Below are 19717 nucleotides of genomic sequence, written 5' to 3'. Positions count from 1 at the left end.
CTCCTGTACTTTACCTTAATTTCAAACAAACCACCGGATATCTTTTCTTCTTACGTCTTTCTCCAGAGTACTGTGCACTATTCTTGAAAAAGTGTCACATTAGGAAAAGATTAATTTAATTCGCCCAGTTACTTGATGCGCAACGTATAGGGTTGTTCGTCATTCAGAGCATCGGTCAACATGGCATCTAATTCCAATTCCTCCCCTACGATGCTGACGAAGGTATGTTGCGGCCTATTACCCTTGAACTGAGAGGCTCGTCCAATGGAGTAATAATACTGACACGCATATAAGTTCGAGTCGAAATCTTCCAGAGCAAAGGGCATTGCTTTCCATCCTAAACGGTTCGTTCACAAATTCAATGCGCAACACCCATACCTAACTATCTTCATAGACCATGGATTCTAGTTTCTTTACATTCTTCGACCATTCAGCTATGGGATTATCGCATGGGAACATTGATTGATAGATTTGAGGAGCACGATGGGCCAGTTCGAGGAATTGACTTCCACAAGACACAACCCCTCTTTGTCTCCGGTGGTGATGATTACAAAATTAAGGTCTGGTCATTGCAGACTCGCAGATGTCTATTCACCTTGAATGGTCATTTAGATTATGTTCGCACAGTTTTCTTTCATCATGAGCTTCCTTGGATTATTTCCAGTTCCGACGATCAAACTATCAGAATATGGAACTGGCAGAATCGCTCTCTAAGTAAGCTGGGAATGGCTCAACATTGTATTCGCGTACGATACTAATCTTCTTTTCAGTTTGCACAATGACCGGCCACAATCATTACACAATGTGCGCTCAATTCCATCCCAAAGACGATTTGGTAGTTTCTGCATCCCTTGATCAATCGGTTCGAGTTTGGGATATTTCAGGCTTGCGAAAGAAGCACTCGGCGCCAACTTCGATGACTTTCGAAGACCAAATGTCAAGAGGGAACCAAGCCCAAGCAGATATGTTTGGAAATACCGATGCTGTAGTCAAATTCGTACTCGAAGGACACGACAGAGGTGTGAATTGGGTAGCTTTTCATCCAACTTTACCTCTGATCGTTTCTGCTGGTGATGATCGCCTTGTGAAGTTATGGCGCATGAGCGAAACAAAGGCATGGGAAGTCGATACCTGCCGGGGACATTTCCAAAACGCATCTGGATGCTTATTCCACCCTCATCAGGATTTGATCTTGTCAGTTGGCGAAGATAAAACTATTCGGGTTTGGGATCTCAATAAACGTACATCAGTGCAGTCATTCAAGCGAGAGAATGATAGATTTTGGGTCATTGCAGCTCACCCTGAGATAAATCTTTTCGCTGCTGGACACGATAATGGTGTCATGGTATTCAAACTTGAGCGAGAACGCCCTGCATCTGCCTTCTATCAGAACAATCTCTTTTACATCACCAAGGATAAACATGTCAAATCTTATGATTTCCAAAAGAATATTGAAAGTCCAACACTATTGACCTTGAAGAAACTTGGAAGCCCGTGGGTCCCACCTAGATCACTTTCTTACAATCCAGCTGAAAGAGCTGTCTTGGTCACTTCTCCTGCAGATGGTGGTTCATATGAACTCATCAATCTTCCTCGAGATGGAGCTGGTTCAATGGATTCAAATGACACAAAGCGAGGCCAAGGTACTTCTGCTGTTTTTGTAGCACGAAACAGATTTGCCGTTTTCAATGCTACAACTCAACAAATCGATATCAAAGATCTTTCCAACTCCACAACCAAGACCATCAAGCCTCCAAATGGAACCACCGATATTTACTTTGGTGGAACTGGTAATATTTTGTTGATTACCCCCACTGCTGTTCACTTATATGATATCCAGCAAAAGAAAGCAACTGCTGAACTTGCTGTATCGGGTGTCAAATATGTTGTCTGGTCTAACGATGGTTTATATGCAGCTCTCTTGAGCAAGCATAATGTCACGATTGTCACAAAATCTTTAGAACAAGTCAGCACCCTTCACGAAACCATCCGCATCAAGAGTGCAACTTGGGATGATGCAGGCGTTCTTCTTTACTCGACTTTGAACCACATTAAATACACTTTATTGAACGGAGACAATGGTATCGTTCGCACCCTGGATCAAACCGTCTATCTTGTCAGAGTTAAGGCACGTACTATGTACTGTTTGGACCGAAGTGCTAAGCCAAAGATTTTGAATATTGATCCTACTGAGTATCGTTTCAAGCTTGCCCTTGTGAAGCGAAATTATGAGGAGATGTTGCAAATCATCAAGAATTCCAGTCTGGTTGGTCAAAGTATCATCTCTTATTTGCAAAAGAAGGGTTACCCGGAGATTGCCTTACAATTCGTACAAGATCCACAAACTCGATTTGAATTGGCAATCGAGTGTGGTAACTTAGAAGTCGCAGTTGAAATGGCCAAGCAATTGGACCGACCAAAGTTGTGGTCCAGGTTAACAGCGGAGGCCCTAGCTCACGGTAATCACCAGATTGTTGAGATGACATATCAGAAGTTGCGACAGTTTGACAAATTATCGTTCCTGTATCTGGCTACTGGAGACGAAGCAAAACTAACGAGAATGGCCAAAATTGCGGAACATCGTGGCGACTTCACCGCCCGTTTCCAGAACGCTTTATATCTCGGAGATGTTCAAGATAGGATACAGATGTTCAAGGAGATTGATCTTTGTAAGTTCCCATTAAACATGTCGCTCCTCACATACGAAGTGCTAACCTAAATTAGATCCTCTTGCTTACATGACCGCAAAATCGCATGGCCTTACAGAAGAATGCGAGTCAATTCTCGAGGCTACTGGCCTCACTGAAGATCAAATCACATTGCCTACCCTCGGATCGCCACTTACCCCTCCCAAACCTGTCATCCCCACCTTCAAGGCAAATTGGCCAACAAAAGCGACGTCGCAATCTTTCTTCGAGAAAGCCCTTCTTGGTCAAGTTGAGGGTCTGTCTCTAGATGATGAACCTTCCGCTGCTGCAAACGGATTCGGTTTTGACGAAGCTGGAAATGATGAAGCCAAGACTGGTGCTCTCATTGAGGCCGATGATGATGATGAGGATGCTGCAGGATGGGATATGGGCGATGATATCGTTCCAGAGGTTGAGAATGACTTTGTCAATGTTGATAGTGCAGAGGCTGGCGCTGGTAGTAGTGAGGCTGATTTATGGGCTCGCAACTCTCCTATCGCTGCTGATCACGTTGCTGGCGGTTCTTTCGAAACTGCTATGCAATTGCTCAATCGTCAACTTGGCGCCGTCAACTTTGAGCCTTTGAAACCTAGATTCATGGAAATTTACCAAGCATCAAAGACCTACCTCCCTGCATCCGCAAGTCTCTCGCCTCTGGTCAATTATGTTCGACGAAAAGTTGATGAGACAGATCCTCGCAAGGTTCTTCCTATTATTCCACGAGATATCGAATCATTAGCAACCATCGACTTACAAAAAGGGTACGATGCCATGCGACAAAACAAACTTGAAGATGGCGCTACTATATTTAAGGGCATCCTTCATGCTCTGCTTGTGAACGCTGTCTCAACCGCCTCCGAGGTATCGGAGGCAAAGAAACTCATCACGACAGCATCAGAATATAGTATAGCAATGGCTATCGAAATTTCAAGGCGGAAGATTGGAACTGCTGATGAAATTTCAAAATCACCAGAGAAACTCAAGCGCAGTTTGGAATTGTCAGCTTACTTCACTATTCCCAAGTTGGAGGTTGTCCATAGACAATTAGCTTTAACGAGTGCGATGAAATTGGCTTTCACCAGCAAAAACTATAACTCCGCGTTAAGCTTCGCTAACAGGATGTTGGCAAACGGTGGAAGTGCCAAGGTTCTTGAGAATGTAAGCAGCCTAGCCCCCACCACTACTAAATGACATTAACTGACAAAATTTCTAGGCTCGTAAAATTAAGGCTAATTGTGAACGCAACCCCAACGATACCCATGAGATTGAGTTTGATCAATTTGCTGAATTCGATGTCTGTGCTGCCTCACACACACCTATTTACTCTGGCTCTCCATTCGAAGTCTGCGCATTCGATGGTAGCAAATATCAAGCTAAATATAAGGGCACCATCTGTGCAGTATGTGGTGTCTGTGAGGTTGGTAAGAATGGAAGTGGATTGAAACTTGTTGCGTAAGTGCAATAGTGGCATGAATTCAGGGCTGTGTAGGATGATTGAGATATCTTTTGGTTGAGGTGATAAAATCCATATTGGAGTTTGAGGAAAAATTATGCCTTTATATTAGTTGATGAATGTAGAACGTTGTTCTTGACTGCTCAGTCATAAATAAAGATTATGTAGCTGCATTTTTGTTCTAATTTTTAGACGGTGATTATTGATGTTCAGAAATGTGCTTGTCGAGTGGCATAACTCTAACTAGGTAGTGAACACAATCTCAGAGGAAGATAATCATAGAATCGAAATCTTGCGATCCGACGATTGGTCAGGTTATGTTACACATTTTGGAAAATTAATCTAGACCGAGTCCTGCGAAGGAGCAACAATCAAGCTCGCAACAATTGGATCAACCAATCTAGAGTTGAGATTGAGGGTTTGATTGGCAGCACTAGCGATGTGGAGTTTTTATAGCCCATCTGATTCTCATTCCTAATAACAATTTCACTTCGTTGCCTACTCTATTCACATCAGTTCTATGTCACAAACCTTGCAAATGCACTCTATCTTTCATACCTCATATATACTCGAGTATTCATATTCATCATGTCCTCTTCCCTCATCTCTCTTCCTTCTCCCAATTTCACTTTCTCCAATAAATCTATACGACCAATCTAGGTGTCGCTCGGGTCTTTGATCAGACAAAAGCCAGGAAGACCTCGACCTTTAAGATTGCTATACGACCATCCCGCAAGCCCAAGTTGTCAAACAAACTCAATTACTCTAAATCGAAGAATTACTCTCTACTCAACAGAGGCGATCTCTCTCCTGCAGCAGCTTCTTCATCTACTTCCACTTCTATTCCTGCTACGCGTGCACTCATATCCAGTTCAGATTTTCGACTTCTTTTGAGATCGTAGATAGCGAAGGCGAGAGTGGGGTAGAAGAGAAACCTATTTTGGGGGTGAGGGGGGTTAGATTAGTTTTGAAGGGGAGTGTGATCTGTTATTGGGATTCTACGAGATAGAACAAAAGGGATGGAATCAAGAGGTGAGGTGATGTAATAGGGATTAAAGAATAGGTGAACGGATGGGAAAGAAGCCCAGGAGGGGCACATACGGTAAACCAAGAAAACTAATAATCGCCTGTGCAATTCGGGGCGTTCGGGACGGCGGTTGATTGTAGAAGTTGTGGACGGGACCAAAGATGCTATCCTATTATTCCATGAAGTTTAATTAGCTCTATATTTTCACCGCATAGTATAGACGTATACATATCCCTCTGCCTCCTCTCTCCTCTCTCTTTTTCTATTCTCATGGGCTCTCAAAAACGAAACAAGTGAGACTCACGACAAGTAACCAAAGCCACACCGCACTAGCAAAACCACTTTTTGCCATTTCCAACCAGACCATGAATTCTTTACTAATATCCCCACTATTTCCCCCGCGTTGCGTGATGATGATGAACAATATCGAAGCAGAGAAGAAAGCGTTTGAGAGGGCGTTTCTGCGGTTTTCTTAGTTATCACAGAGGAGGACGGTGATTCAATGGGTGATACAATAAGTGAGCATGGACATGATAGAGAAAAGGGAAAACCATAGGGAGCTGAAAAGAGAGCCTCCGAAAACAAGCATATAGTAAATAAATAGGGAGGAAAAGGATTTGCATGGAGAAGAAGTAAAGAGACATACACGAATTCATAAATCGTAAAATTGGCATCGAGCGTTAAACACCAAAATGTGAATACTCCCGCGTGTATCATCACGGGGAAGGCGATGAGGGCTTGGAAGACTCCGATGGTGTGAGCCATGTTTTGGCCGAGGGAGCGGGGTGCAGGATGGGAGGGAGGAGGACGGGGAGGAGAATGGGTGGTGGGGATGGAGTCCATGATGATTGAAGGGCTTTGTATGGAGAGCGTGTAGGTGTATTGACAATCTGTACTGTATTAAAGGAAAGATGTGATAACTCTACACCACCAAAACACAAAATGATATTTCGAAATCGCACGAAAATAATTAGATAATTTTCGTCTACACAAGTATAATATATAATCTATACATCCCCTCAATCTCCCACCCCAATCCCTCATTTTCAATCTCACTTCTCGCCAAGTAAAGGGAGCACAATGTAAGATCACATACAAAAGAACAGGGGAAACGAAATAGCCGATAATATGGTAAAACATGCGAGACATGGTAGCCTGATGCTCGGTTAAGATGATTGGTGCTTATGAAGGAGCCTGATCGCGGGAGTGTGTGATTGGTTTAGATGGTGAAGCCTAGAATATACGTATAAGATGGATGGACTGGTGAAACGGATTGGGTGTATATTTTCGGGGGATTGTAATTATTGCAATGGGGGGATTTTGGATTTAGGATGAATTGATTGTTAAGTGAGTCGGATGTGTTTGACATAAAAAGTTTCTCGTCAAGCGAATGACATTCATTGTATGCATAGGTAATCTAATTCAACTACTTTTCGTGGTCAGAATATGTAACTAAATACAGGTGTTCCTTTTTCAAGGTTATTTCTCAAAGATTTTATGCCTGTCGGAGTGCGAGGTACTCATCTTGATGCTGGTAGTATTCTCGGCAATACACAACATGCTCTCACCCGACAGCTCATCCACTGCAGAGTTTTAACAATGCGAGTGTCAAGAATATAATATTTCAATTTTTTTATCATTCAAAGATTGTTATGCTCAAAGAGCCTCAACTCCAGCTGCAATCTCTTCAATCTCATCACTACCCCTCTCCACAAATTTATAAACACCCAACTGTCGCTTGTTAAAACACGTGCTAACAAAAATCATGTCTTCATTCGTGATAGTAGGTTGTACTTTTTTCGGTGTACCACTCAGTCGTCTCTTGTTAAAATAAGAACTTAGGAATACCAGACCTCCATCTCTTCTACCAGGCTGAACTGCGCTGGCATAACATAATTGAGATTTGTTGGTTGGATTTGGCCATTTGTGAATTTCGATGTTGATGGATGCGAGGACTCTAACACTCCAGATGTCATCCTTTCGTTCTACTTCCAGGATTTTCGCGCCAACTTCCATGCATGACGCTAGTACCTGGAAGGATAGATCATCGCTGGAATCAGCTCTATATTCGTTTGCGGTTGTTCTGGGATACTCATGAAGGAATTCAAGACGGTATGCTCCACCTCCAACGTCCAGATCTGTTACCACATCGATTGGTGCTTCCTCTGCAAGCTGGTCATAGGTTACTGGGCCGTGAGACCATTCCATGACAATGACTCTGACTTTATTGTCGTAGCTACCAGTCAAGAGAATCCATTTCTTGCCCCCGCATGGTAATGGTAGAATTGAGATTACAGCAGCATCATGCCCCGAGTATGACGTTTGTAAATTCAAATCAACATGGTTATCCTTATTACGGGGATTTCCTAGAATGCAAGTTCGGAGTTTAGAATCGTCGCCTCCTGAAAAGATCCCGTGGAAATTTTCGGAAGATGTGTAAGGATGGCAAGCCCAATAGCAACAATATGCATATTGAGGCTCCTCACCAGAATATGGGATTTTCAAAGAATGCAACGATACTGGTGGTTCTTCCTTCCTCATATGTAAGTCCGAACCGTGTATCTTGCCATAGATAGCTCCAGTAATGTTAAGTATCTGAACGACTCCGGTTGAAGCCGTTACAGCTAAAGATAGGTAGCAATCTGTGGATGTTGAAGGACACCATGCAAAATAGGTGATCAGAACAGACGTGTCGAATACTTTCCATGTATTGACGTGTTCGATATTGGGAGAAGTATCCTCATTAGTCGTTATTTTGAAGAGGGATATTCTACCCGTGCTGGAGGAAACAGCAAAATAATCTTGGTCTGTGGGACAGAAGTGAAGATCATAAATCGCTCCGTATGGGTATGGGCGCGATTGGCAAAGGGTTCTAATCATATCAGAGGTGACAAGAAGGACATAAGCTCATGAATAATGCTTACAAGGAACCACCCTCAAGATGATATAGCATTACACTCCCATTTCTTTTTTGAAGAGTCGACGGAGGTTCTGATTGGCCTTTCGATTCTTCCGAGATAACATCGCTATCTTCGACAAGAACAAGTGGTTCGTGAGAATAATCGACTAAACTCAAAGGAGCTGAAGAGATTATTCCTTCTTTATTGGAAAAAGGGTCTGTATTCACCACAACTTCACTCGAAGCCTTCTCAACATTTACCCATGAGTCTTCATCTTCCTTATCTAACTCATAAGTACCAATGACGAACCATGAAGGGTTGTTTGGCCAAAATTCTATGCAACTTGGAGGAAGGTCCAAGAGATCAGAATCAAGGAGTTCGATCTTTGAGGCCATTTGTGATTGATTGATGGGTTTTTGGCATGGAGACGTTATTTCTCACAAAAGATTCCCCTAGCAATATAGTAAGTGCAATGAAAAAAAGAGATGTCTGTTCTAAATGTTTCGATTTTTTTCGATGATCTTGTCTCAAGGTTTAAATGTTTCCAAGGAAACCTTGGAACCTTGAGTTATTGTGAATTCAAGCCACATTGCACCGCCACCACATACGATGAAGTCACCGGGCGGGCGAGCCTTGGAAGGGTAAATTGCCTGGGGCAGATCTAGAACAAGAAGTCACAAAGGCCTTGTCAAATGAATTCTCTTATACGCACCAATCTTCATCCCTCCTGTATCCCGCTCGCCCGCCTCAAATATATTGCGAGGAGCGGCGGATCGGAGTAAAACAAGTTCCACCCAATTTTCCGCTTTGTTTCCACTCCGCTTACCACCATATCTCCATATCTACTCCATTCTTTAGGCATAAGATACCCGGAAGAATCTCCTTCGCTTTACATGGTACTTCTTCACCAAACATCTGCAGACATCTACGAATCCCTGTGGTTTGCTACATGTATGCATTCGGGCGTTTGCTTCCCCGTCCCTTTTCCTCGGTCAAGTTTGCTGTTGAAAGGTCTAGAGGATGAATACTTCTCGGTGGAAATGTCATTCCAATATGGAATTCAATATCAATGACTGTCCCCAAACTCCAAAGCATCAGAGCCAAACACCAAGCATCAAACATTAGAATGTTCCACAAGGTCAATATCCCAATTTGACTTTATTCATTTCTGGTTCTCGTCCCAGAAAGCAAGATTTGGATGCCCATCAAAAGACAACATTCATTTTATGGTCCGTGCATAACCTTCCTTGAAGTGAATCCCCTCAATACTTCCAAAGTTGAAATCTGCCTTCGAATTTGTTAATTGATGCATCTCTTTCCATACATATCTTATTAGTACTATTCCTTCTCTCTTCTCAATATTCGTTGATCCAGTGGTCATACAATTAATGCTTTACGTGTACATATCAATACTTCATCTACGTGTTACCCCAACTTCCAACTTCAACTCCACCTCACTTGTCACCCGAAAGTTCGTGTGGAGAAGGCTTACTTCAACAACATCATGGCGAATGGAAAAGAAACCAAAGTATCAGATACTGAGGGTTATCTATCAGATGAATCAGACTTCTATGGTAATTCAACCATGACGCCTCTTTCATCCCACTACTAATCCTCACATCAGGTGATCCCGAGACCAAAGCTTCCTTCGAAGATCGTGCTGCAGACTTCGACGCTACAGCATATTGGAAAAGTCATCGACCAACTTTAACCGAAAAAGCGAATGCCAATGTTGCCCAAGCCCTTGCAAATCCGGAATCCAAAGCGACTTTGTATAATCCGTATGCAGGTCAAGCATGTGCATGGCAACTTGATGAGAGTATTAACGATTTCTTGCGACGATTACCACCGAGAACTACTGAACTTACTCCATCAACTCCGTGGATATTTGTTACCAATCCTTTCCGAAAGGCTCCAAAAGGTATTGCGGTAAACGATGAAGCTCCTCCTGGTGAACATACCGAGTGAGTAATACAGCGTACCAAGACCAAGGGAGTTTGGAGAAGCATATTTTACATACATGCTAATCTTGAACATAGCTGGGCGAGATGTGTAACCGAAGGGAATCGTTTACTTGATGAGCTGATCACTATCCGAAATACCATTGAGAAAGAAAACTCGAAGAAGCCCACAGTTGCACTTGATCGGATGGTTAATAGGGAGAAAGAAATCATTGTCCAGAAAATTCTAGAAACAGCTATTGATTGTGGATGTACGAGTGGAAAGGCATGTATTGTATCTCGCTTATGTTGTTGCACCAGATACTTTAGCTTCTTACCCCTCTGTTTAGTGTCCAAGTAGTTCTCGGATAACCCTCAGTACATATCGGGTAATCACATCCGGACAGGGAAATGCCCCTCGCTCCAGACACTCCCATTTCACCCCTCTACTATCTCCATATTTAAATTCTAATATTAATTCTTCCTCAGTGGATGATTTTCTCTCCTCCCTCCGAAGTAGACGAAATCTGGGCCGCAATCGCCAAGGCCACTTCCACCAATTCTCTCGGTATATCCGCCAAAGTAGCACCCAAAGACGGAACTGGTCTACTCCAAAAATCCCGACTCATATGTATCTATACCGAAGATTTCTCAGACAAAATGGATGTGTATCGAGTCTTGAAAGCCATTCGAGAATTAGGATTGGTTGACAGAACTCTAAAGGGCGCGATTTATTATAAAGCCGGTAAGTTTCCTTCACTCAATTATCCATATTCTATGAAGTCATTAGACGATGGTACAGTAGTGAGACTAAATTAACGATTGAGAAATTAGATGTATACACCTACCTCGAACTCTCCTCCAGCAATCCCTACGATATCAAAGCCTCTCTCTACAATTCTTTTGAATTTTTCAAAAATCCTCCTCTTCCTCCTTCCACAGCCGCGGGACTAAGATCTCGTCCCGTCAAAAAGGAAAATGGGAAGGTGGATTCGTTCTTTCGAAAAATTAAGAAGGAACCAAGTGAATTGGCTTTGCATCAGATTGATTATGAATGAGAAGCCGAGGGTTCTTTGAGAAATCGAAGGCAGAAGGGTGGTTTTCGAGTTAAGTCTGGCTCGAGATTGGGTTCGGGGATGGATCCTTGAGAAGAGGATCTTCATGGATTCTTGAATGCCACTCTACTTGTTACGTTCTTCCTAGTGCTCTCAAGATTTGGAAAATTGATGAGATCAACAAGAATGACAATGACAATGATATTACCCTTACCGTCGACTTTTTCCGGCACGAAATTTACAAAACTAGCTACGGCGGATCAACTCTAGATCAAGAATATCTTCTTCCCGTGTGTCTAGTTCAGATATACATCTATACTCGCAGGATGGCTGCAGGAACTAAGCAATGTATGCGTTTTATCAGAAACACATTGTCGATGAAGTCTATCTAGCAAATGGCAATTTTCTTTTATTCACTTCACGATCAGGGAGGGTAAGGGGGAAATGGGGGAGGGGATAAATATTTCAAGTACAAACAGACAGATATAAATGTCCGAGGAATATAATACAATCTCTGTGTAGATAGATAGATAGCTATTCGCCAATCACCAATTGTTGGCTAGCTGTCTCGAATACAAATTTTCATAACCAGAACAACCCACTGTTTGACTGGTTTACCTTTTTCGTTTGTGTGAGAAAAATAGAATGGAATAAGATAGATCAGATTAGATGTAGAGAGAAGATAGTGAGCTGGGTTTGTGTTGGGGTATATATCTATCATTCTCAGGATATGGGTGATGAGAATGCTATGAAAAGAGCTGCGGCCTTCCGTCTTGAAAGTAGATATCATCCTGAAATCCACCGAGTTCGATGTATGTGGTGGATTTTGACGAATGGAGTTTTGAATTTGGTATTTACAGATAAGTTCTTTGAGTACGGATGGGCAAGGTATTATTAGAGGTTTCTCCTACCCTACTGTATCAACTGCTATCGAAATTCCTTGCGAATAGCGGGCGACCTTTACTTACTCTCATAGTCGGTTACTACCATTTCTTCGTGGTGGTATGCCGTTTCTAGACGACATATCTTCTTCCTCCTTGTCCTCGCCGTCTCTATAACTTGTTTGACTGGCAAGTTGGTCATACATCCATTTCTTTTAATTGACCGGTGTGCTGATGCTTTGGTGGGATGAAATTCAATGCGAGATCCCATTGTATATCCTCAGCATTTCTCCCAATGTCGTCGGGACCCCACATCGCTACCTCTATTTCGTTGCCATTCTTACTTTCAAACCTCCCTTACTGTGCGATACTACTGGACATTCCAAGATTTGACGTTTTACCAAAGACCTTTTCATAACCCCTCACACAAAGACTTCAAACATAATCCTCATCCCCTCACAAAGACCTCAAACATAATCGTCATCCCTTCCCTCCACCATCCCACTCATATCGCCCACCATCTTCAAATGCAACACCAATCTATATGCACAACTCCCATTCAAATAATATCTATTCAACTTCTTACTCCTCACAAATCCCAATCGTTCATATAATCTCATTGCGGCCACATTACCCTCTTCAGTTTCGAGAACTATTTCATCTGCTCCTCTAGCGGCCATCGCATCAATTGCCAGCTTCACCAATTTGGTAGCGATGCCCTGACCGCGAAATGAGGATGAAACGGCGAGCATGGCTATGTATCCGCGGAGAGTGGGTGGGGAGTGCGAGGAATGGGTTTCGAGTTTCGCGATAAGGATACCGTGGAGAGGGGGGGTAGTTGTGGGAGTGAGAGGGAGAGAGGGGTCGAGTGCCTGGGGAATGTTAGTTTTGTTTGGAAGTGAATTGATTGATAGATAGATTGATTGATTGGTGTTTCTTGGGGTGAATAAAAAGAGAGGTATACCATAAAACATAAATCCCCCCATTGGTACAAAAAATATCGATACACATAGATACTATATGGTTCGCTCAAATCTTTAGATATCAGGGCTCGAATTGAGGGTAAATATTGTTTTTCGAGTGAATGCTCATATTGTATATATCGTAGTTCGGCTGGTAAATCTTGATTGCTTGTAGAGATAGGTGCTATGGAGCTGGTTTCTGAAGTCATGTTTGCGGGAACTATCGAATGGGTTGTTTGTGAGATCTCTACTTATTATGTTGTGTGTTCTGGGTATCTTATGAGGTATGTGATGAATCTTGATGGAGGGACAAATGATGATAATAATTGATCCGATAAGTTGGGCTGACTCCTGGATAAACTTCGGTACATATGATTGACTTTTTGTTTCTTTCTTCACATGTAAAATTACCTCATGTACCCAATCTTGATTATTACCCAATCAAAAGATGATATGAAACCGGAAAAAATACAGTTCCGAATAAGACGCTAAGCTGCCAATCCCGAAGCAAGCGCAAACAATCAATTTGGATCAATGCGATGGATTGGCAGGTTCAAGTTAAGAAGGATCTTTGTGAGCAGAAAGTTGCCTTTCTTCATTTTTCGACTTTTAATTCTTCTGATTATGAAGAGATGAGGTGATATTGATTTGCTTCTTCTCATTCTCTCATTCTCTCCCCATAAATTCTCAACTTCGCTCTCTTATCATGTCCCTTGTCCGCCGCCTATTCCTCGGAACTCCGACACCATCCCCCTCCCCCTCTATTCCAACAACCCCCCGTTCTTCCTCCCCTTTTAAAGGCGAAGAAGTGCGTCTCGCGCCCGTCGTTCGGGTTCTCACGCATAAAGAACGGAAACATAGAAGACGACGCAATACATTTATATTTTTCCTCGGTGGACTTTTTGGGTTGGTGATAGCGGGGTTTTTCGCGGGCAAGAATGATTTACTCGAGTTACCGGAAATGCTGGAGGGGATTACCATGGATAGTCTGATGGATGTGCTGCCTGCGGGATTTGTGAAGGATGCAAGGGATCTGGCTGTAGGTGCTGGCCTTTCTGTATTGTATCCCTCTTTCGGTTTTGGGGGAAAGTTGCGTATAGGAATGTTTTGAGCTGGATGTGAGGCTAACGAAATCTTGTTTGTAGAAGGGAGAACGGGAAGCTGTGAATTATGATTCGTTTTCTGTGGGGTTACATCTCAAGTCGCAGGGAATTCTTGCGCATCATCCAGTTATCATGATTCCAGGTGTTATCTCGACGGGGTTAGAATCTTGGGGTACGACCAATGCTTCACGACCCTATTTTCGCAAAAGATTGTGGGGGAGTTGGAGTATGATGAGGGCTTTGGTTGCAGATAAGGAAGGATGGAAGAGACATATCATGTTAGACAAACGTACTGGACTGGATCCCCCGGGAATCAAATTGAGAGCTGCGCAAGGATTCGACGCTGCCGATTTTTTCATCACAGGATATTGGATTTGGAGTAAGATACTGGAGAACTTGGCGACGATTGGTTACGATCCTACAAATAGTTACACGGCGGCTTATGACTGGAGATTGTCGTATGCAAACTTGGAGGTTAGAGATCAATACTTCACAAGATTGAAGACGCACATCGAATTGGCGAGTAAGATTTCAAACAAAAAGGTGGTCTTGGTTTCGCATTCTATGGGTGGTCAAGTGCTGTTCTATTTCATGCATTGGGTAGCATCTTCGAGTGGCGGAAATGGTGGAGATGATTGGGTTGATAAATATGTTGATTCTTGGATCAACATTAGTGGATGCATGCTTGGAGCTCTCAAAGGATTGCCTGCTGTGCTATCAGGAGAGATGAAAGATACCGCGCAACTCAATGCATTTGCAGTTTATGGCCTCGAGAAATTCCTCAATAAAGAAGAACGAGCCGAGCTCTTCCGAGCCATGCCAGGAATCTCTTCCATGCTCCCAATTGGAGGCGATGCCGTTTGGGGTAACGCAACCTGGGCACCAGATGATACTCCAGGGCAGGAAGTCAGCTATGGACAATTTCTGAATTTCAAAAACCAAAATACATCAACTGGGTATCGAAATCTTACGGTATCGCAATCACTAGACTATCTATTCAATACAACAGAAGATTGGTATCGTGAAGCGGTTAAGGGTAGCTATTCGCATGGTGTAGCTCATACTACAGCTGAAGTGGAAGCAAATGAAAATGATCCCAAGAAATGGATTAATCCACTTGAAACGAGATTACCTCTTGCGCCAAATCTGAAGATTTATTGTTTCTATGGTATGTTGTTCTCTCTCCAAAACTTCTCCTTTCCCGGTGCTAACATTCAAAAGGTATCGGTAAACCAACCGAACGTGCTTATTTCTATCGCCACTCGGATAATCCCCTTTCGTCCCTCAATATCACAATCGATACTGGTCTATCCCAAGCTAACATAGACCACGGCGTGATTCTTGGCGAAGGTGATGGAACCGTCAATTTACTCAGTGTCGGTTACATGTGTAATCGTGGCTGGAAATATCATCGCTATAATCCAGCAGGTGCAAAAGTTAAGACCTACGAAATGCCTCACGAACCAGATCGCTTTAGTCCTCGTGGAGGTCCAAATACCGGAGATCATGTGGATATTCTGGGGAGACAGAGTTTAAATGATTTGATTTTGAGAGTAGCAGCAGGTAGGGGCGAGGAAATTGAGGAAATGGTTGTCAGTAGAATTGCGGAGTATGCGGCGAATGTAGAGATTGGGGAAGAGGAGGAGTACAAAGTTAAAGGGGAAGAAGATGATGATGGAAAAGAGGGGGAGAAGAGGAGAGGGAGAGTCAGAGACAAAGTTGAAGAGAAAGCGGAAGAGGTGTTCGAGACATTGGAGAGGGTTTTGGCGGGGAAGGATGGGGATAAGAAGGAAAACAAGGATGAACTTTGATAGAAGGGGTACTTTTGTTCATCTTCTTTTGGGACTGGGTCGGGCTTGGGGAAGGGCGGTGATTTGACCATTGTATATACGACTGGTACAACATGTGATATCATACGAAACGACTTAGAATATAGAGTCGATTAGGGAAGGGTCGGAGTTAGAATCGGGATTCAGGCGTTTTAGACGGTAGAAGGACGAAAGAATTCGTGTTATACATAGCCGTATACCTCATGCTTGAACAGAAAGGTATTGTCTTCATCGCAATTCTTTTAATGCGCGTCAATTATGAGATTAGTAAGGAAGCCAGAGCGGATCAAGATTGTAGTAACGGTATACTTGTATTAACAACCGATTGTTTAGCGAGAAGGGAGAGTTTTCCTCCTCCTTTGGTTGGTGGGAATTATCAACCATGGGTGTATTTCATTATTGTCATTCAGTTCTGTTATTCTACTTTTGATCGTTGATCTTCGGGACTTGAACGATCGCGGTTTTCTAATTTAGCTCGATAGTTCGATAGTTCGATATCTCGAATTTGTAAGGAGAGGGAAGGTGTATTGAATCCATCGAGATTGCTCAGATTTCTACACGTCTCCAGCTCTGGATTTCTGCATACCTACCTAGTACCTAGTTGTACCGCAAGTTGTATCTAGTAGTATACCTTACTTCTTCTAGTTAAATCCTCTTTTTTCTCTTTGCATTTTCCATGGGATCGATCTTGTGACTCAGCTTCATCGCGGTTTCCCAATGCAGTTTAGACAGATTGAGGAGGAGAAGATAGAGGGAGATAGTGATGTACTTGCCATTTTTTTATTACGTGAAGTAAGAACGATTGGGTTTGTTTATTGATTCAATTCCTCATATTTAAATCTGAGAAGATCTTGCTTTTTGTTTCTGTTTTCTTTCTCTTCATCATCATTTCATTCTCATATTACTACTTATCCATAAGTTATAATTTTACAAAAACAACAACATTCGTTTTCTCTATACAATTCTTGCTTCTGGCTTGTTACTAGGGTAGTGCTGTTTTCATCACATTCGTTTTGGGGATATAGATATTTTCTTATTTTTTATATCGATGCTTCATACGTTGAGAGTTTGTCATTCGCTGATTACCTATATCTTCAGTGCTTCTCATTTTATTTTGAGTCGTCAATTGAGTCTATTCAGAGATAACATGCTCTCAAGCACATGCTTGGTCATCATCTACGTACGATTCCTTCGCCCTACACCTGTGTGCGAACTGCAAATTGTGTTATTTCTAGGCCAGGAGCATTAGAGCCCGAAAGCCTTGTACCACTAGTCACAACCGGTAATACGATTCCTCTAACTCCTGCTAGCAATTCAAGTCAAGTAGTCATTATTAACACCACACGATCTCCTACGGATCCAACTCCTCAAGCAGCAAGGACGGGTCCCTCGCCTGTTGTACACATTCCTGCAATTACAACTGCAGTGACGTTAACGGGGCCGACAGGACTTAGAATTCATATGACGATACCTGGTAGTGAATTTGCTAGATATATTGTGACAACTATTCCTAACAGTAGGGTGACGTACGAGACAGTCGATGGATGTGTAGCAGACTCGAGAGCATCAGGAGAATCAGGAAGTCAGACGAACGTTATGCCCAGCGTCTAACTCGGTGGATGAAAAGAAATCTCTAGAGGCAGCGGTGCAGTCAACGTCGAGAGAACACTCACGACACGCATCGCCAGTACAGTCGCCACCACAAGCATCACGCTCGCCTCAACGACGTACATGTCAACGTCAGCGAACTCCCCCATTATTCAGTACTGTGAAGAGAACGATAAGAGGGACATTAGCGGCAAAAAAGAAGAAAAGGAAGTGGTGTCAGAAACAGGTGAAGACAGCAAAGGAGTGGCTTCAAATATTGATCAAGAAGTTTCGAAAGACAGTCCCAGTGCAATCGCCACTACCAGAACCACTTTCATCATCGGCGCTAGCTCCAGCTCCGAATCCAACTCAAAGTCCAACTCAAAGTCCAGCTTTAATACCAGCCCCAGGTCCAACTCCAGGTCTGGGGTCAACGTCAGCTCTAGTTCAAGCCCCAGAGCAAGCTTCAGAGCACCCCCCAAGAAACGAAAGTATAGAAAATTAAGATCCGTTCTAAAAGCGGTCAAAGAATATTGGAAGCCAACAATCACACCAACACGTAATCCAGTACAATCGCAATCACTATGGCTATCACAAGAGCCACCGGCAGCGTTACGACCAGCTCCAGTGCAAAAACGGAAGAGAAAGAGGACACGCATTCTGAGAGCGATCAAAGAGTATTGGAAGCCATCAGACAATACAGTACCACCACGCGACCCAGTACAATCGTGGGCACGGCCGTCAGTAGTGCCACCACCTCCAATGCGAGCCTCAGGACGACCCCCAGTGCGAACCCCGGTGCAACGAAAGCAGAAGAAAAAGAGATCAGTTCTAAAAGCGATCCACGATTATTGGAGGCCTCCTCCACCTTGATTGCTCGAAAATCTGAAGAGCAGGATCAGTATGCGGGGCCTGGGGATGGATACATGCAGATGCAAGTTATTGGGAGCGCAAGAAACGCTACACATGTTGGTCCTGAAGTGGGAAACTTTGCAAGTGAAGATCCATTGTCAAGTTCGTCAAGCTCTACCATAATGGTGGAGACTACGTCGTCTGCTAGTGCATCGATATCTCATAACGACTTACCTTCAAAGTCAAGGACGATGATGGCTACTGTGCTGCCAGACTCAATCTCTACACTTAGCATTCGAAATTGTGAGAATGAATCTGACGAACCCTCACAAGCTGGTCGTGTAACGACAGGCTCTGTATCTCTTGCTCAATTTCCCTCAAATGGTTTTAGCTCATCCGCTCAAGGTGGCCGTGTAGCTCCAGCTTCCCTTGGTATGATGCTCGCGGTATTCGACCGGCCTGCCAGTAGCGAAAACTTTAACACATCGAATCGAGCTCGACCTTTGATAATGGATAGAATCATGGCTTTCGCTGATGTGCACTCCCGAGAAAACTTGAGAGAAGCAGTATCAACTCTCCAAGAGCCGAAAGAGGGACACTCCGATACGGATGAGGAAGAAAATAAGGAGCCAAGTTCAGGTTCAAGTTGCGAAAGTCATGAGGAAAGCAGCGAGGAAGGCGAGACGTCGTCAAGTGATTATGATTGTCCTGGATCAGAGACTGGCTGTCGTCGTCAACGGACACCGGAAGATCGGCAAGATGAAAAAGATTCGGGATCTGGGGGAGGTCGTGATCACAACCCAGGTAATGGGAATAGGGATGAAGATACACAATCACCAGATCAATCGGGTATTGTTACACTATCCACGCAAGAGACCAATGATAAGAGCAGGGGCACACTTACGAAATTGGAGGCGGATAACAATATTGAAAAACTTCATGCCGACTGCTGGGGCTTGAATTCCCTTGGAGGAAAAGGACAGAAAAAAAGACAAAGACGTGGTAACACTACTTCGGTTTTCTTTGGGGGTGGTTTTCGGAGTTTGGGTCTTGGTGTCGCTGCTCATGCATCCAATGGAAAGAGAAGGAAGATCGGTGAGAAGAGCAGAAAAGAGAAAGGTGTGGAAATAGATGATGCTGATGATGCTGATAATGAAGACTCTGATTCTGATAAGGATGATGAAGGCTCTGCTTGTAATGTTACATTTTACGGCTTCAAGGAAGTCCTGATGAATTGGGATAGGTTGGAGTGTACGAGAAGATATTGAGTTCGACACATATCAATGCAGTGGAATCTGTATGTATTGTCGTGGAAGCGGGAGGAGGAATTGTATGAAATGTATTTTAGATGTTGATCAGGTAGTGGGATACATAAATCAGCGACTAAAGTTAGCACATCATTAGCGAAATAGATCAGCTTTATATATCAAGCCAATACTGT

General features: G+C 43.2%; 8 protein-coding genes across 8 annotated transcripts; 5 read left to right on the top strand and 3 right to left on the bottom strand.

The window, feature by feature from the left end:
- The first annotated feature begins 13 nt into the window (after positions 1–13).
- EAF01_008594 (uncharacterized protein) lies at positions 14–4313 on the top strand. Its single transcript, XM_038916850.1, has 6 exons — positions 14–222; positions 295–344; positions 395–714; positions 771–2669; positions 2725–3845; positions 3901–4313. The coding sequence occupies exons 1-6, from the start codon at positions 181–183 to the stop codon at positions 4141–4143; spliced, it is 3675 nt and encodes a 1224-aa protein (XP_038768212.1). The 5' UTR covers positions 14–180; the 3' UTR covers positions 4144–4313.
- Positions 4314–4918: 605 nt separating this feature from the next.
- Positions 4919–5932, bottom strand: EAF01_008593 (uncharacterized protein; the record flags this gene model as incomplete). The annotated part of the gene is made up of 4 exons (XM_038916849.1): positions 4919–5075; positions 5242–5336; positions 5472–5628; positions 5814–5932. The coding sequence occupies 4 exons, from the start codon at positions 5930–5932 to the stop codon at positions 4919–4921; spliced, it is 528 nt and encodes a 175-aa protein (XP_038768211.1).
- An 891-nt stretch (positions 5933–6823) lies between these two features.
- On the bottom strand, positions 6824–8462 carry EAF01_008592 (uncharacterized protein; the record flags this gene model as incomplete). The annotated part of the gene is made up of 2 exons (XM_038916848.1): positions 6824–8039; positions 8092–8462. The coding sequence occupies 2 exons, from the start codon at positions 8460–8462 to the stop codon at positions 6824–6826; spliced, it is 1587 nt and encodes a 528-aa protein (XP_038768210.1).
- A 1109-nt stretch (positions 8463–9571) lies between these two features.
- EAF01_008591 (uncharacterized protein) lies at positions 9572–11065 on the top strand (the record flags this gene model as incomplete). The annotated part of the gene is made up of 5 exons (XM_038916847.1): positions 9572–9641; positions 9692–10031; positions 10107–10293; positions 10497–10752; positions 10842–11065. 5 exons carry the CDS (start codon positions 9572–9574, stop codon positions 11063–11065), a joined length of 1077 nt encoding a protein of 358 aa, XP_038768209.1.
- A 1345-nt stretch (positions 11066–12410) lies between these two features.
- On the bottom strand, positions 12411–13114 carry EAF01_008590 (uncharacterized protein; the record flags this gene model as incomplete). The annotated part of the gene is made up of 2 exons (XM_038916846.1): positions 12411–12815; positions 12908–13114. The coding sequence occupies 2 exons, from the start codon at positions 13112–13114 to the stop codon at positions 12411–12413; spliced, it is 612 nt and encodes a 203-aa protein (XP_038768208.1).
- Positions 13115–13461: 347 nt separating this feature from the next.
- On the top strand, positions 13462–16098 carry EAF01_008589 (uncharacterized protein). Its single transcript, XM_038916845.1, has 3 exons — positions 13462–13944; positions 14051–15176; positions 15230–16098. The coding sequence occupies exons 1-3, from the start codon at positions 13612–13614 to the stop codon at positions 15817–15819; spliced, it is 2049 nt and encodes a 682-aa protein (XP_038768207.1). The 5' UTR covers positions 13462–13611; the 3' UTR covers positions 15820–16098.
- A 900-nt stretch (positions 16099–16998) lies between these two features.
- Positions 16999–17929, top strand: EAF01_008588 (uncharacterized protein; the record flags this gene model as incomplete). The annotated part of the gene is made up of 2 exons (XM_038916844.1): positions 16999–17419; positions 17442–17929. The coding sequence occupies 2 exons, from the start codon at positions 16999–17001 to the stop codon at positions 17927–17929; spliced, it is 909 nt and encodes a 302-aa protein (XP_038768206.1).
- Positions 17930–18008: 79 nt separating this feature from the next.
- Positions 18009–19544, top strand: EAF01_008587 (uncharacterized protein; the record flags this gene model as incomplete). The annotated part of the gene is made up of 1 exon (XM_038916843.1): positions 18009–19544. One exon carries the CDS (start codon positions 18009–18011, stop codon positions 19542–19544), a length of 1536 nt encoding a protein of 511 aa, XP_038768205.1.
- Positions 19545–19717: the final 173 nt, after the last annotated feature.

Source organism: Botrytis porri (assembly GCF_014898465.1).
Source record: "Botrytis porri strain MUCL 3234 chromosome Unknown BPOR_011, whole genome shotgun sequence".
Classification (NCBI taxonomy): Eukaryota; Fungi; Ascomycota; class Leotiomycetes; order Helotiales; family Sclerotiniaceae; genus Botrytis; species Botrytis porri.
This window is presented reverse-complemented; position numbering and strand designations above follow the sequence as displayed.